Source organism: Eubalaena glacialis, chromosome 15 (genome assembly GCF_028564815.1).
Source record: "Eubalaena glacialis isolate mEubGla1 chromosome 15, mEubGla1.1.hap2.+ XY, whole genome shotgun sequence".
Classification (NCBI taxonomy): Eukaryota; Metazoa; Chordata; class Mammalia; order Artiodactyla; family Balaenidae; genus Eubalaena; species Eubalaena glacialis.
The window spans coordinates 61,979,716-61,997,616 of NC_083730.1; the positions used below are offsets into that span (position 1 = coordinate 61,979,716).

The window sequence follows — 17,901 nt, forward strand, 5'->3', positions numbered from 1 at the left end:
CTGAGTGGGTCCTTACTCACATTTCTGCTGCACATTTTCCTGCCTTACGACAGCGTGGAGGGATCTTGGGTCATGTTGATAAAATGTCCGGGCACCCTTTGCATCTCTGCACCCTGCCACAGCTGGTGACAGTTGGCTTGCAGATATGACTCAAATCTGGAGTTTGACTTTTCCTCCATTTATAATTTTTATAGCCATATTTTGCATGTAGTTGATTTTTCAAAATGAGATAAGATGCTGGATTCTACTAATTAAATAAAGCATTGTGTTGACACAATTACTTTAAAATATATAATGGCATGTTTAGACCACCTGTGTGATTGAACACTTTTTATATGCTTGTGTTTAGAGTGCTAATTTTTTCAAAATGGGAAAAACTAAAGTCCAAAGAGTTTATAACTTTCTTAAGGTCATTCCCTAACTTGGTGCTGGCCTGCAAATGAAGCCCAGGTCATTTTAAACTATAATTCTTGTCTGTTTTATGTCTACCACTGCTTTTGGTAATCAAAGACATAAAAATATTTCATGTAATCTCCACAATTCATGTATATATGCGTATATGCCAATATCATATTTAGTTATAGGAGACATATATTAGGAATTCGTATATGTGTATCAATTAGAAATATGTATATGATATGTATCTATAGGTATATAAATTCTTTCTTTGCTGGCTTCATTTAGAATTATTTTTATCATGCCCTTTCACTTGGATTAAATATTTTAAATTGCTTTTTATCACTTAGTATATAGATTGAGTTCCTTTCTTCTTTCCCTTTGAGAACATTTATTCAAAATTTAAATATTGAGATTGGTTCAAGATGGCAGAGTAGAAGGACGTGCTCTCACTCCTTCGTGCAAGAGCACCTGAATCACAACGAACTGCTGAACAATCATCGACAGGAAGACACTGGAACTCACCAAAAAAGATACCCTACATCCAAAAACAAAGGAGAAGCCACAATGAGATGGTAGGAGGGGCGCAATCACAATAAAATCAAATCCCATAACTGCTGGGTGGGTGATTCACAAACTGGAGAACACTTATACCACAGAAGTCCACCCACTGGAGTGAAGGTTCTGAGCCCCACGTCAGGCTTCCGAACCTGGGGGTCTGGCAATGGGAGGAGGAATTCCTAGAGAATCAGACTTTGAAGGCTAGCGGGATTTGATTGCAGGACTTTGACAGGACTGGGAGAAACAGAGACTCCACTCTTGGAGGGCACACACAAAGTAGTGTTCACATCGGGACCCAGGGGAAGGAGCAGTGACCCCAGGGGAGACTGAACCAGACCTACCTGCTAGTGTTGGAGGGTCTCCTGCAGAGGCAGAGGGTGGCTGTGTCTCACCATGAGGACAAGGACGCTGGCAGCAGAAGTTCTGGGAAGTACTCCTTGGCGTGAGACCCTCCCAGAGTCCGCCATTAGCCCCACCAAAGAGCCCAGGTAGGCTCCAGTGTTGTGTTGCCTCAGGCCAAACAACCAACAAGGAGGGAACCCAGCCCCACCCATCAGCAGACAAGCAGATTAAAGTTTTACTGAGCTCTGCCCACCAGAGCAAAAGCCAACACTACTCACCACCAGTCCCTCCCATCTGGAAACTTGCACAAGCCTCTTAGATAACCTCATCCACCAGAGGGCAGACAGCAGAAGCAAAAAGAACTACAATCCTTCAGCCTGTGGAACAAAAACCACATTCACAGAAAGACATACAAGATGAAAAGGCTATGTACCAGATGAAGGAACAAGATAAAACCCCAGAAAAACAACTAAATGAAGTGGAGATAGGCAGCCTTCCAGAAAAAGAATTCAGAATAATGATAGTGAAGATGCTCCAGGAGCTCGGAAAAAGAATGGAGGCAAAGATCGAGAAGATGCAAGAAATGTTTAACAAAGACCTAGAAGAATTAAAGAACAAACAAACAGAGATGAACAATACAGTAACTGAAATGAAGAATACACTAGAAGGAATCAATAGCAGAATAACTGAGGCAGAAGAACAGATAAGTGACCTGGAAGACAAAATGGTGGAATTCACTGCTGTGGAACAAGGTAAAGAAAAAAGAATGAAAAGAAATGAAGACAGCCTAAGAGACCTCTGGGACAACATTAAACACAACAACATTCACATTATAGGGGTCCCAGAAGGAGAAGAGAGAGAGAAAGGACCAGAGAAAATATCTGAAGAGATTATAGTTGAAAACTTCCCTAACATGGGAAGGGAAATAGCCACCCAAGTCCAGGAAGCGCAGAGAGTCCCATACAGGATAAACCCAAGGAGAAACATGCCGAGACACATAATAATCAAATTGGCAAAAATTAAAGACAAAGAAAAATTATTGAAAGCAGCAAGGGAAGAACGGCAAATAACATAAAAGGGAACTCCCATGAGGTTAACAGCTGATTTCTCAGCGAAACTCTACAAGCCAGAAGGGAGTGGCAGGACATATTTAAAGTGATGAAAGGGAAGAAACTACAATGAAGATTACTCTACCCGGAAAGGATCTCATTCAGATTCGATGGAGAAATCAAAAGCTTTACAGAGAAGCAAAAGCTAAGAGAATTCAGCATCAGCAAACCAGCTCTACAACAAATGCTAAAGGAACTTCTCTAAGTGGGAAACACAAGAGAAGAAAAGGACCTACAAAAACAAACCCAAAACAATTAAGAACATGGTAATAGGAACATACATATCGATAATTACCTTAAACGTGAATGGATTAAATGCTCCAGCCAAATGACACAGGCTCACTGAATGGATACAAAAACAAGACCCATATATATGCTGTCTACAAGAGACCCACTTCAGACCTAGGGACACATACAGACTGACAGTGAGGGGATGGAAAAAGATATTCCATGCAAATGGAAATCAAAAGAAAGCTGGAGTAACAATACTTATATCAGATAAAATAGATTTTAAAATAAAGAATGTTGCAAGAGACAAGGAAGGACACTATAATGATCAAGGGATCAATCCAAGAAGAAGATATAACAATTATAAATATATGTGCACCCAACATAGGAGCACCTCAGTACATAAGGCAACTGCCAACAGCTATAAAAGAGGAAATCGACAGTAACACAATAATAGTGGGGGATTTTAACACCTCACTTATACCAATGGACAGATCATCCAAATAGAAAATTAATAAGGAAACACAAGCTTTAAATGACGCAATAGACCGTATAGATTTAATTGATATTTAATTAAATATTCCATTCGAAAACAGCAGATTACACTTTCTTCTCAAGTGCGCACGGAACATTCTCCAGGATAGATCACATCTTGGGTCACAAATCAAGCCTTGGTAAATTTAAGAAAATTGAAATCATATCAAGCATCTTTTCTGACCACATGCTATGAGATTAGAAACCAATTACAGGGAAAAAAATGTAAAAAACACAAACACATGGAGGATAAACAATACGTTACTAAATAACCAAGTTATTATAAGTAACAAGTTACAGTAATCCAGACAGTGTGGTACTGGCACAAAAACAGAAATATAGATCAATGGAACAGGATAGAAGGCCCAGAGATAAGCCCATGCACTTATGGTCACCTTATCTTTGATGAAGGAGGCAAGAGTATACAATGGAGAAAAGACAGCCTCTTCAATAAGTGGTGCTGGGAAAACTGGACAGCTACATGTAAAAGAATGAAATTAGAACACTCCCTAACACCATACACAAAAATAAACTCAAAATGGATTAAAGACCTAAATGTAAGGCCAGACACTCTAAAACTCTTAGAGGAAAACATAGGAAGAACACTTTTTGACATAAATCACAGCAAGGTCTTTTTTGATGCACTTCCTAGAGTAATGGAAATAAAACCAAAAATAAACAAATGAGACCTAATGAAACTTGAAAGCTTTTGCACAGCAAAGGAAACTACAAACAAGGTGAAAAGACAACCCTCAGAATGGGAGAAAATATTTGCAAATGAAGCAACTGACAAAGGATTAATCTCCAAAATATATAAACAGCTCATGCAGCTCAATATTAAAAAAACAAACAACCCAATCCAAAAATGGGCAGAAGACCTAAATAGACCTTTCTCCAAAGAAGACTTACAGATGGCCAAGAAGCACATGAAAAGCTGCTCAACATCACTAATTATTAGAGAAATGCAAGTCAAAACTACAATGAGGTATCACCTCACACCAGTTAGAATGGGCATCATCAGAAAATCTACAAACAACAAATGCTGGAGAGGGTGTGGAGAAAAGGGATCCCTCTTGCACTGTTGGTGGGAATGTAAATTGGTTCAGCCACTATGGAGAACAGTATGGAGGTTCCTTAAAAAACTAAAAATAGAATTACCATATGACCCAGCAATCCCACTAGTGGGCATATACCCTGAGAAAACCATAATTCAAAAAGAGTCATGTACCACAATGTTCATTGCAGCACTATTTACAATAGCCAGGACATGGAAGCAACCTAAATGCCCATCGACAGATGAATGGATAAAGAAGATGTGGCACATATATACAATGGAATATTACTCAGGCATAAAAAGGAACAAAACTGGGTCATTTGTAGAGACGTCAGTGGAACTAGAGCCTGTCATACAGAGTGAAGCAAGTCAGAGAGAAAAACAAATATCGTATATTAACGCATATATGTGGAACCTAGAAAAATGGTACAGATGAACTGGTTTGCAGGGCAGAAATAGAGACACAGATGTAGAGAGCAAACGTATGGACACCAAGGGGGGGAAGTGGCAGGGGTGGGGTGGTGGTGGTGGGATGAACTGGGAGATTGGGATGGACATGTATACACCAATATGTTTAAGGTGGATAACTAATAAGAACCTGGTGTATAAAAAAATAAATAAAAATTTTTAAAAAATTTATTCTTATTCTTGTACAGATTCTTTCAGCAACCCCAAAGTCATTTTGAATGGCTGTCTCAATGATTTCCAAATTCTAGTTGAATCTTTCATTTGATTTAACATATTTGGTACTCTTCTTAATGGGGAACTAATAGAGAAAATAGTCTCGGGACAAATAAGCATTAAAGTCCTATCTATTTTAGGATACCAGTGACAACGTCCTAAATGAATTATGTGCTCACTAACCTTTGTGGCTTTGCCCCGAATTATATTTTGAATGGCAGTTCAGGAACCCTTGCTAGCATTTGCAGCTTCACAGTAATTAGCTGCTCTTTCAGCCTGCCTATGTAAATGTCTTAGGATATACTATGAAAGGCCCATTTCATGTCTTGGTTCAAGGAGTCTCCTAATGATATAAATTGATGTTAAATCACTATGAGTTGAATCAAAACTATCTAAAGAAACAAAGAGCTAGCACAAAGTTGTAGTTTATAAATAATAGGAACAATATTTTAGTAAATTTGCACTAAATTTATGATCCCCCAAATAAAATTCATCTTTTAAGTGTCTTATTTAGACTCAGTCTCATGAGATTTCCCCAGCTATTTTAAAAGTCAGTATGACTTACCACACCTTGAATACGTTAAAGAAGAACAAAGATGCCCCAACCCAACAAAAGGAACTTGCGTTGCTGGTTTCTTGTTGGTCTAGGGATCTACCTGGTATCATCGTAGGGGCCAACCTCAGATGGGACCAGCTGTCGTGAGGTCCCCAGCAGCAGGAAGCATGACAGGGAGCAACGGGTTATGTCTGCTATGGAGCAGACAGGTGCATATGCCAGTAAAAGAATAGCAGGCTTTATTTTACATGCATTTGTGTGAGCTAATGAGGAACTAAAAACACACACCAAAAGGCCCAAACCACCTGCAGAAACATCCTTGAAAAAAATCACTAGGACTTAACATTTTCTCCGATGGAGATTCATTAAATAGAAATACATTATTTCATACAGTTATCTCCTTCCCTAATGTCATGTGTGGTGCCACTCACAGTGACACTGGCACATGGAATGCCTTTATTTGGTGCCTGGAGGGCCATTCAGCTGGCACCTGATATACTGTTGAAAACAAGATTGCCTCTCTCTCCTGTCTCAGACAAAGATCCAGAAAAAGTCAGTCTCAGGTTTTCAACAATGAGAGAGACCTTCCTGGGTTGTAACGAGTGTTTGCCATTTATTGCTTAGAGTTTTATCAAGCTGGGCATGACTTGTGCTTTGCTTTAGAGCTTTTCTTTCTATTCACTGCTTTAATAAGACTCATTACTGCAAGATCCCTGAACAGTGGTGGTGCTGGACTTTATCACCCCAAGTGCTCACTGCTCCTGGAGCAGAACGAGTCCATTGGGATAGCTTTTGGGGGGAAACGAGTCATCCTGGAAATGCATTTATGATGAGATAAACTATAATTTCATCCGTGTTTTTCAAGTGATGATATCTTTGGAATACAAATATAAGGAGACTGAATTTAATGATATAACTAATACCTTGGGTGATTTTGAAGACACTCGGGGGTTTTTTTTGTTTTTTGTTTTTTTACTCTTGACAATGGAGAAACTTCTAGAGCTTAATTACTACCACTTGAGAGAGTTTTCACAAGTTACTTTTAGTGCAAAAAAATCCTTTGGTGCCTATGTAGCTGTTCGAGAAAAATGAATTGCGTCCTAAAACAAACTGGGGCTGTACCTACCTGAGCAGGAGTAGGTTTTAAAGATGGCTTATTTCACAGATGTGAACCCTATGCAAACCTCCCTCAGTATGCTTTTTCGTATTAACCTGAGCAAAACCATTCTCATCAGTTCATTGCTGAAATGTTAATGTCTTCCCTGTTTTAGTAATTGATGTGCATTTAGCTCTTCTCAAGTGTCTGAAGGATGGCCTCCGGTTTGCCTTTCAGAGCCCCCTGTCCCCATCGCCCCCCCTCAGCTGGCCTCCGTGGGGGCCACCTACCTGTGGATCCAGCTCAACGCCAACTCCATCAATGGCGATGGGCCCATCGTGGCCCGGGAGGTGGAATACTGCACCGCCAGCGGGAGCTGGAGCGACCGGCAGCCAGTGGACTCCACGAGCTACAAGATCGGGCATCTCGACCCAGACACAGAGTATGAGATCAGTGTGCTTCTCACCCGGCCAGGGGAGGGCGGCACCGGTTCTCCTGGGCCCGCTCTCAGAACCAGAACCAAGTGTGCAGGTGAGTCCGGGGATGCTGGGACCGCTTGTCATTGTCTTCTGGGTTTTGACCTGCAACCTCCGGGCAGGTGGCTCACGCTTCCCTCAGCTCTGCTGGGACCCTGTCTGGGTACAAAAGGTCCCTTCACCTGTGGACAGCAACCCAGTAGCCTGTGGACTTCAAACCTCAAGGCTTGATATCTCTCAGGAGGCCTCCGCCCCCTTTTCCCCCGTTCTTAATTTACACCTTCCTAGGAGTATCACCTAATTCATACGGGAATCATCCCAAAGTTGACAGAAACTGTTTGCTTTAATGATGTCTGCTCATAGGTCAGCGCCTCTCATCTGGGTCCCTTTGTTTTTATGTTCCCCGTTGATGTGCTTGTAGCCTCGAGGGCCTTTGGAAGGCTAGATTCCATCTTAGCGATAGCTTTAAAGCTGTGTTTTTATGGACGGATATTGAATGGAGGGGCTGCTTGCCAATGACATGGGACCCATTTGTAAAATAAGCCAGGGTGGTTTGCGGACTGCACGCCAGCTTTAAATTCTTAGATGATAAAGTTCTAATTGACTGTGCAGAGCCCGCTCTGTGGGTTGATGGAGAGAGAAATGCAGAGTCTTATAAAAAAATCAGACCCTAAAGAAAGAGCCCGTTAGAGGTTTGAGTGCTGTTTCTGTCTGGCTGCTCTCGGGTCGGAAGTAGAGAGAAATAACGGGTTGGGATACTGAAGTGTTCTTTCATCCTTTAAATGCAGATTCTTGCACTGAATTGAGGGCTGAATTGAGGGCTGAAAAATTTCTCCAGAAATTTTTATGGAGATAATTGTTTCTTCGGGCGGCATTATTTAAGAGGACACTTATCTGTAGGTTTCGTTTCCTCTTAAGTTTTAAAAGTACTCAGAGCGCAGTCTAACCATGTCTGGTAGGAGAAATGATTAAGCCTTAACAATGGTAACTGCTTCATTCTTTCTTCATAATTTGGCGTGTATGGTTTCGAAAAGCCCAAAGCTCATGGAAAAAAGTTATTTTTGTAAAACTATTTTTGTTAGGAGAGGGAGCAGGACCCTTTCTCTTCTTGGGGTATGTGCTATTGGGCCTGCCTTGTCCACCCAGGTCTGTTTCCCAAGTCCCACGCCCCCACGGTCATATCACGCTCAGCGCAGAGCCTCTGGTCTAAGAACTGTGGTGATTCCCACAGCCGCCATGGGCGGTCCAAGGAGAAAGGAGTTTGACAACACTTTCTCTTCCTCACTTCTCTACACCATGTCATCTCCTCTCTCTCTTTAACTGAATAAAATTTCCCTGCCTTTTTTGAAATAATTTATCATCTGTCGTAATGCAAACAATAGCTGTGTAACACTGTATCTATCACTTTACACTATAAGAATTGCTTTCAAATCTGTTATTTATTTTATAACTGCCTCTTGAAGTCTCTGGGGCCAATACTGTGACCCCCCCCTTACTAGGGGCGGGGAAATAGAAACCCCTGTGGTCCTCCACGCATGCTCTGTGAGCAATAAGTTTGTGTTCTTTCACTTCAGCGTTATTTTGAGGAATGCTGTTTGGGGACATGGTGCTAGATCGTCTTCCTTTCTCTCCAAAAGAAGGTTAGAATCCCATTGTCTAGGCTGGAGAAAGGATCCAATCTGTCATTCTAGTCACTGACAACCCCACCTACCTATTGTTTTCAGTTCTGTTCTTTTGTCTTTTCTCCTGGTTTTGTGCCTGTACATTTCAGGTATCAACATGATTATTATCTACATTTCCCCTAAATATAAGGCATGCAGCTCTGTTTTCAAGAAGCCTTTTTGTTACGGCTGCATGATGTGTAAATGTAGAAACTTTCATAGTAGAATGGCAGTCCTTTTTTAAAACATTAAAACCAATCCTGAATGGATATTTGCATGCCAGCCCTGTGCCTTGGAGGTTTAATCTCACTTAAGCAAGGAAGCCTGATGAGAAAGCAGGCTTTTTCCTCTTACCATTTGTAACCTGCCGTGGACACTGTTGTACACCTGTCCTGCACGGGGATTGAGCATTTTTGAAAAAGCTGTGGTCGAACAAGTCAATCTTAGGAAATAGAAATATGTTAGGTGAGGTCAAAGCTAGAAATGAGAGGAGGAGATGCTGGGTGGGTGAGGAAAAGGAAGTTGAATGAGCCTTTTACTGTCAGAAGAAATACAGTTTCACCCTTTGTTGAACTGAGACTTTTGAGAAAATCTGCAGGAGAGCTTGTTGACTGCTCAGGTGAGCCGTGTGAAATCGTGGTATGCAGGACGGAATGAAAAGGGGGAAGGTGTCTGCTACACTCTCTAAACTGAAAAATGTGCTAATGGTCCCGGCCTCTTCCTCAGATGGTTCAGGCGTTTAGGGTTCAGAAAGAGCAAGTCACGGATCTCAAAACCTGAGAGAGACACTGAGCATTCTGCAAAGCAGGTGGAAGGTGGAAAATGGCCTTGGCCAGGCATGAACAGTGGATGAATCTAATAGGGTGACAGGTAGTAGGAATAATTGGGCATCCATCCCGTGTGGTTTAAAAGGCCAAGAATATGTGTCTGGAATTAGAGTAATAAAATTTAGCAGCAGCACATATAAAAAAAGAGATTGAGGATTAGATTTAAATACATATGCATCTACAGTATGGTCCATATTCTGTTAATCACTCTGTAATGCTGTTGCCTCACCACCCCCTCCAAAAAACAAAAACAAAAAACGAACAAACAAAAAACCCTAATATAAGTGTAGGTTGCATTAAGAAAGCAAAGCCTATGTTGTAGGTGGTGATAGTCTTTTTCTACCAGTGCTGGGAAGCCTCCCTATTATTGTCACACTTATTTCTGGTCCCCACATTTTAAGAGAGAAAGCACAGAATAGACTGTGCTCAAGGGAAAGCACCCAGGATAGGAAATGTTCTGGAACTTTGCTCAACCAACGAGGAATGATGGAAGAATTGAGAAAGAGGATGGGGACGAGCAGGGTGTCTGTGCAGATTTGACAAGAGCTAAGTCATGCATAATGAGTTTCCAGTGGCCGGTGGGTTCAGGCAGAACCTGGCGTTGCAGAAGGAGATTCTATACTCACGAGAGGATTGAGCTGGCTGAACCTGAAGGCCTCTTCAACATGAAGAGTCTATGTTCTCTTTCTAATGAAATGATCCAGTGTATATTTCTACCCTGACCGTCTCGGAGTTCACTTTTATTTTATCCTTTTCCAAATTCTCCCTAATCATGCGTATCGAGTGTTCTGCTGGGCAGTGGAGGTCTGTGATGACGTTTGCAAAAATCTGAGCAAACGGGGGAAAACCACTGAGTTTTTCATACAGCTAAACATGTTAAATTTGAAAGACTGACTCTTATTCTGAGCGTCCAGCCCGGTTTTGTGCTAAAATATCACTTTCATGAAATGCCAGTGCCTGAGGATACTATAGCTGGAGTCAGCAGTTGAGAATTTGGGCTCTGGCACCAGGCTGCCTGCGTTTGAGTCCTGGCTCTGCACGGAGCTAGACATGTGACCTTGGGAAGACTTTGTACCTTCTCTGAGTTTCTCTTGTCTTATCTCTGAAACAGGGGTGATAATAATAGTGTTGTATCTCCTAGTGTGGTTGTGAAGCCTGAAGGAGCTAATGTGCATGTAAGGTGCCTAGGACAGAACCTTACACATAACAAGTAGCCAATACAAGTTAACTGCCCGTGGCGAAAAAAAAATTATCTTTTAACATTTTCATTCAAAAGAATTAGATGTTGGCAACCTGATTTTGTTGCCTTAGATTACTTATGTGGTAAATCGAAAATCGGAGGGATACAGTTTTATATTTGGACTCAGAGAATCCCCTGCAGTTGGGCATTGCATCCACGCCAGACTCCATTCTCTGATTCTTTTTCTATCAAATCTGTTTCTTTTGGACAAGCTCTGTTTTCATTTCGGTGCTGCACCCATGGGGCCTGTCCTATCACGCTGTGGTGACACCCACAAAACCGTATTTCATTTCATGCATTGAAATGGAAAGATCACTGTTCATGACCCATCTCTGCGCTCTGGAATTGATTTTCATGTGTGGCTTGTAGATGCGATCTCATCACCTGGTCATATTTCTTTCAAGAATCGTACGGGAACACACTGCCAGACCTCTTGCTTCTTATGCTTCTGAAAATTATTTTCAGATATATGCACAGGCTCTTGCACGTGTGACCCTGATCAAATCACTTGGCTTCTCTGATTCTCCAAATAGGGGCCCTCGACACCTGCCCTGATAATATCAAAGGTGTTTTTGAAGATCGGGTTAGACATTATCTGTAAAGGTATTTTACACATGAGAAAAGGCCCTGCCGACATGGGATATTAAAAATGATTATAGTCAGGAGCTACTTTGAAGATTTATACACATATCTACTTATTTTTCAACTTTGCATTTCAGCTATAGTTGGGGAACCTCAGAGAGCTGAAATTATTTCAGTATCCAGTGAAGCAAAATGCAATTTAGTTTGTGTTTTGTATTATATCTTATATCCTTATAATTATGTGCAGCCTGTATATCACAAGTCATTAACTGGTAGCTACTTGAAAAAGAGAAATGGGTGATGCTGTTAGCTTGATTTTCACAGTGGACTTTTTAAGTGCTTATTTGGGGATATCGCTTTTTATGTATCCTGGTTATTGTTTAACTGTGGTTAAGTGGCTTGCTAATAACTGGCACCAGGAGTTAAAACAGGATGATGGTAAACTAATGACTTAACAATTAAGGTTGGTGAGAGTGAGAAAAAGCTGAACTGAAACGTGTTCTTTAGAATTAATATAACTAAAAATATTTGAAAAAAGAATGATTGCACTGTTTAAAAATTCTATGCATAAGAAATTTATTAAGCACCCATATTTGTAAGGCACTGTTCCAGGCCCTAAGGGCAGAGCAACAAGACGAGATCTGGCCTTCAGAGCTGATATATTTGGGGGTATTGGAGGGAGGAATTGTACAGGCAATAAATAAATAAATATATGTACATGTTTGTATATGTAAATATATGTATATTACATACACACACATATATAATATAATAAATGCTATGAAGAGAAATAGAGAAAGAGATAGAGAATGGAAAGGTAGGATTTTTTTTATTAGATTATTTTTTATTTCTAATTGTGCTAAAATAACCTAACATAAAATTTACCTTCTTAACCATTACTAAATGTACAGTTCAGTAGCGTTCCGTACACTCAATCGATCTCTAAGACTTTTTCATTTTGCAAAACTGAAATTCCATACCCCTTCCCCCCACTTCCCCCCTGGCAACCCCCATTCTACTTTCTGTCTCTATGAGTTTGATGGTTCGAGGTCTCTCATGTAAGTGGAATCGTTCAGAATTTGTCCTTTTGTGCCTGGCTTATTCACTTAGCGTAATGTCTTCAAGGTTCATCCATATTGTAGCATGTGTGATTGCACCTTTGTAATTACTCTGATAATGTTGTATGGTGTATACTTAGTTTATGGGATTCTTTGTAAACCCCTTTGAGACTTTAAGCAATTGCATTGGTTTTCAGTGAATAATTCTCGAAGTTTAAAAACGTTTTTTCTTTCTGACTTGTGGAAATCTTGCCTCCTAGAGCAGGTGGTAATGCTGTGTTTCCAGAGAGTTCAAGTATATGCATATAAGTGCTGCATCAGGATGGTATAGCCATCCCATCAACAGACAGCCTTCTGTTTGTCAAGAATAATGAGTGAGATAAGAAATTGGAGAGTTTTTAAAAATAATGAACCATTCTTTTAAACTAGTAAGGGGGGTACATTTTGTATTTGTAGAGAGGTATATATTTGTTCTATATATGCCTAGTTAGAACCTTTTCTGTGACTGTAATAAGAACTTCGATTATGTGTTACATTAAAATGAATTCTTGTTCTACTTGGGATTTGATAAACACAGTTATAGCTACCTTGTCTATCCTACTTGCAGTGAAACGAGAGATGGGCCATACTTTTCATCTACTTCAAGTCACTTCACCTCGCATTGCCCTGTGGCCTGTGAGAGAGTGAATTTATGCTCAGCCTATGGTGGTGTACATTTTTGTGCATCTCCTGTTCTTTGCGATGGTGGTTGTACTGCTGCCCTAGAACAAATGTATTTGTGTAGCTCTCTCCTGCCTTTGCCACGTGCTTGGATGGCCGTGGGGAATGTTCCGTTAACTACAAATTAATGTTCCGTGATGTCTCTTACCATATACCCTGAGACCATCTTTAACATGCTTTATGTAGCAACACGCTCTGTCCTACCAGGCCTAGTCTAAATCTCACTAGATTTAGGTAAATATTGGTTTTGGAGTATTAATTCACCATGTTTGCTAAATGTGACACAGGAGTGACTTGTTTTATTTTATTTTTAATTTTTATTGGAGTATAGTTGATTTACAATGTTGTGTTAGTTTCAGGTGTACAGCAAAGTGAATCAGTTATACATATACATATATCCACTCTTTTTTAGATTCTTTTCCCATATAGGCCATACACAGTATTGAGTAGAGTTCCCTGTGCTATATAGTAGGTTCTTATCCATTATCTATTTTATGTATAGTAATGTGTATATGTCAATCCCAATCGTTTTAAATACTCTTGAATGGGATTCGCATATGGGAAATGGAAAGTGATGGGTTTCTTGGCAACAGGGCCTTCCATGAGGCCCAAATTGCGTGATACCTGCATTCCACTGAAGGCTGACCTCTCTGTGTCTATTTATTTATTATTCTTAGTTCCTCTTGTGGGGGCAAAAGAGACAGTCTGGTTGGGATGGGTCTGATCTGAATTTAAACGCTGTCAAAACTTGATTTGTTTTCTTCCTAAATCAAGGGTAGCCAGATTTGCCTTTTCTGTACAGAACTGTTGCTGGCATTGCAGTACGTCTTTGGATCCGCACAGATCACCCACAGGCACTGGGGGGCAGGTGGGAGCCCATCTAAGACCTGGCAAAGGCTGAGATTCAGAATGAATACAGGCCAAGACCTCATTGGATGGAACATAATTTATTTTTCATTTAAGTTTATTTACCAGGGAAAAAAATTAAAGTGTGGTAATTCTAATTCTAAAAGAGCTCTGCCAAAGGGCAACAGGTTTTTTAAATGCATTTCCAACATATTAAACCATTGAATGGTTTAATGTGACTTCCCTGGTGGTGCAGTGGTTAGGAATCCGCCTGCCAATACAGGAGACACAGGTTCGAGCCCTGGTCCGGGAAGATCCCACGTGCCACAGAGCAACTAAGCCCGTGCTCCACAACTACTGAGCCTGCACTCTAGAGCCAGCGAGCCACAACTACTGAGCCTGAGTGCCACACGTTAAACCATTTCCAACACATTAAACCATTAAAACCTTTCTTTTTTCTTTGTGTGAATTTTATTTTATTTATTTTTTTACACAGCAGGTTCTTATTAGTTATCTATTTTATACATATTAGTGTATATATGTCAATCCCAATCTCCCAGTTCATCCTCCCCCGCCACCCTGCTTTCCCCCCTTGGTGTCCATACATTTGTAAGAATCTTTCTTAATTATAAACATTAAAAGGGTATTAAAAAGTATCTGCCCTATTAGTCTGCAGATGTAAATACATGGCATTGGGTAGTGCATCGCAGTTGGGCAGAGGACAGGTGCAGCGCAGCAACGTGGCACCTTTTTTATTGTAATATATTCAGTCCCTGCCTTACAGGATTTCGTGCCCCAGAGGCTGTAATACCCAAACCTGAAACCCTGCCTTTAAACACTGAGTCAGCACTTTCCCCGTGTCTGAGCCCTAAGGCCATGGCGGGGGAGGAGGGGGATAGGGTTAGAACTACTGGAGCAACTCTGTATGAGAGGTTTGGAAAGGCCTCTAGGAAGACCAGACAGATGGAAGTGGTTGCTTTCAGAGTCCCCGTTATCCTGCCTCTGTGACTCTTAAGTGCCCTGGTAGTTCTAGAAGGTGCCAAGCAGGCCCCTTGACGGTGAAGAGTGAGCATTGCTAATAGACTTCTAGGTGTGAGGTTGAAGCCTTTGTAGGCAGCTCCCTGTGTACCTTTGAATGCACTGAGGAGGCAAAGAAATTTAAGAGAGAGATCCGGGGGTGATCAGTCAGTGGCTGCGGCTTCCCCCGGCCGTACCTCTGATGGGCCATTTGACACTGAAAAAAATGACAGAACCCGCCGGGCTGCATTTTGTATGTCTTATCAAGGAAGGGCTTGACCAAATTCCTGGTTCTAGTGCTCGGGTCCCATCAGTCTCTGTCAGAGGGGCTTTGCTGTCATAGAGAAGCATCCCTGTGGTCAGGATTAGTCCCCTATTAAGTACCGACTCCGGCATGTTGAGTGAGCCTAAGGCCACCAGAAGGCTTACGGATGCTTCTGCTTCCCACAGCAGTATCTTCTAGAAAGAGGAAGACACCCACTAAATCTTAACCTGGGCAGTTTTTAGAGAGACCCTGGGTCATCTAAATCTTTCCCCAAATCTCTTATATATTAAAAAAAAAAATTAGTACTGAGAATGAAATTTTTAATTTTTATTAGAGCAAATGCCTTAGTTCCTTCTCAAACTTATGATTCAGTAGAGTTCTATTTTGTGGTCTCTATGTAAGCATTTCTCATAGACTGGGTCCCCTGCATAATCAATATGCACTGCTTACTTGGGTTTTTTGTTAAGACTCAGGGCATGATTGAACATTCTAAATTGCCTTCGTGAACATTTCGGACATATTCAGAGAAGACAGTGTCCATTGGTTAACTTCTTTCACTTTAAAGTCTGCCTGACTTGGGGCGAGTGCTGCTTCTGACACTAACAGCTAAAAAATATCTCAACAAATTACTAAACCTAGGAGCCTAAGTTTCTAATAATTCTAGTCTGTTTTCTACCAATACCAGAACCTTCTTCATAGCACTGTTGGGAGAATTAAATGTGCTAAATGCATGAGAAATGGTTAGCAGAGAACTTCGGTCACTCTGAAGTCTGAGTATTGGGTTGGCCAAAAAGTTCGTTCGGGTCTTTACATACTATGTTGAGGAAAACCCAATAGGTCTGCTAGCAAATTCTGATAAAACGAATACACTTCTTGCGACTGAGGATACACGCTATTATGGCAAAATCTTCCAATAGGACGTTTAAGCTGGTCAGCTGGGTTTTGGTTGACACACTCATCAAATTGCAGTTTGCTTTAAGTAAAACAAAAAATAGATGTACGTCCTCAAGCTAATGTCAAAAGCTGTTGCAATATTCACTGGAACCTGGGAAAACGGTGCGTTTTTGACTCTTTCCCGTGTTGTCAGGAAAAAGCACAATGACCCAAAGTCCCTGAAGGGTGGCAAAGAAACAGGATAACTGTGAAGGCTTTATTCACGTGTGAGGCGTCAGTCTGCAGTGGTGGTTGCCATTATTAGTGACCCGGTGAGTGTTTTTGACACGTTAGCCCTTGGAAGAGCACTGCCCCAGGCCCTAACACCTCTGAGTTTGCTGAGAACACACAAAGCCTGACAAGCACAGTGTGATTAGAGCAGTAAGGCAGCCTCTCACTGTGATGGAGGCATCCTGGCGGACGTCTTCCCCTTTGCCCATTTACCTGCAGACATCAGGAAGGTATATAAGACCCTCATGGAATGAGATTGGAGGTGAGGGTCCTGATGCTGTGGATATAAGGGACTGAAGTGTGCACAGGTAAATTCTTCCCCTGTGGACTGCTTCTGAGACAGGCCCTACCTGGCTTCTGAGCCCCTGACCCAAGAGCAGAAAGAACTAGTCTCAGTATGGCCTTTGTCTTCAGGACATTTCAGGAAAAGCTCATGCACCCTTAACTCGCCAGGTTCGCTCTGGGTTTGTGCCTCAAACGCAGCAAATCCAATTTCACGAATTGGGAAATAGATGGATTTTATCTTTGACCTCATGGGTCCCGTGTGCTTCTATCCATCTTGCCTGGGCAGGCTCAGATTCATCCTCCTCTTATCACACCAGCTCTCAGCTCATTTGTCCTCTTTAATGTGGATGGATAACTCATTGGAACACATTCAGTAGCATTTGGGCTCCGATTAGAACTTGCCTGCTTCGTGTGTAAGGATAATGTCGCTCCCGTTGTTAAAAACTAAATTAAAAAGCAGTAAAATAAATGAGAGCTAAAACTTGCAGAGTGATAACAACAGATTATGAAAGCTTGATGATATGTCACAATTTCAGTTTATGAGGGTTAACCACATTCCTGTGTTTGGGTAATATTTTTATAAATTAATTTTAAGAATACAAAGAACCGGTAATTGCATTACCTATTAGAATAAATTTTGAGTGAATAGAAAGCTTTAAAAATGAATAATGCATATAAATGAAATTAAAACTACAAATAGCAGAAATTTTATTAGGAAGTATGGTTATACCTATTATTAAAGTAAGAAAGATAATAGAACAGTTTGAGATCAAGATTGCTGATTTTCCATCCATGTTATTACCTTTGTAGAATGAGTAATATAAGTAATATAACTACTCAGGTAAAATATTTCTATTGACCAAATAGCAGTATTTCTTTCTTACAGATCTAGACAAATGACTATAGACATGGATTTATAGCTGGCATTGAAAACTCTTTCTAGTATATATTAGCAGTAGAAAAGATACAGGTATTAACATACATTTCCATTAGGTGTTGTATATTGTTACATATTTACTATTCTTTAGCTAGACTATATTGCTCTTAAGTTGGATCATGAATTCATCATACATAACATTTTATTTGTTAATGTTTGTAGCTTGTTGATGATCTATTTTAATTACTGAATTCATAGGTACCATATAAGAAGGTAAAAAATATGGAAATATATAGTGAAGAAGGTCATAGATTTCCTCATCTTTC

At 40.7% G+C, this 17,901-nt stretch overlaps 1 protein-coding gene across 2 annotated transcripts in view; it reads left to right on the plus strand.

The window, feature by feature from the left end:
* The window catches only part of PTPRM (protein tyrosine phosphatase receptor type M), a 761,903-nt gene that overhangs the window by 333,557 nt on the left and 410,445 nt on the right, over positions 1-17,901 (plus strand). For both annotated transcript variants that reach the window (XM_061169712.1, XM_061169711.1), the window contains exon 7: positions 6,795-7,088. In XM_061169712.1, the coding sequence (XP_061025695.1) occupies positions 6,795-7,088 (294 nt within the window). The remainder of the gene's footprint in view (positions 1-6,794; positions 7,089-17,901) is intronic.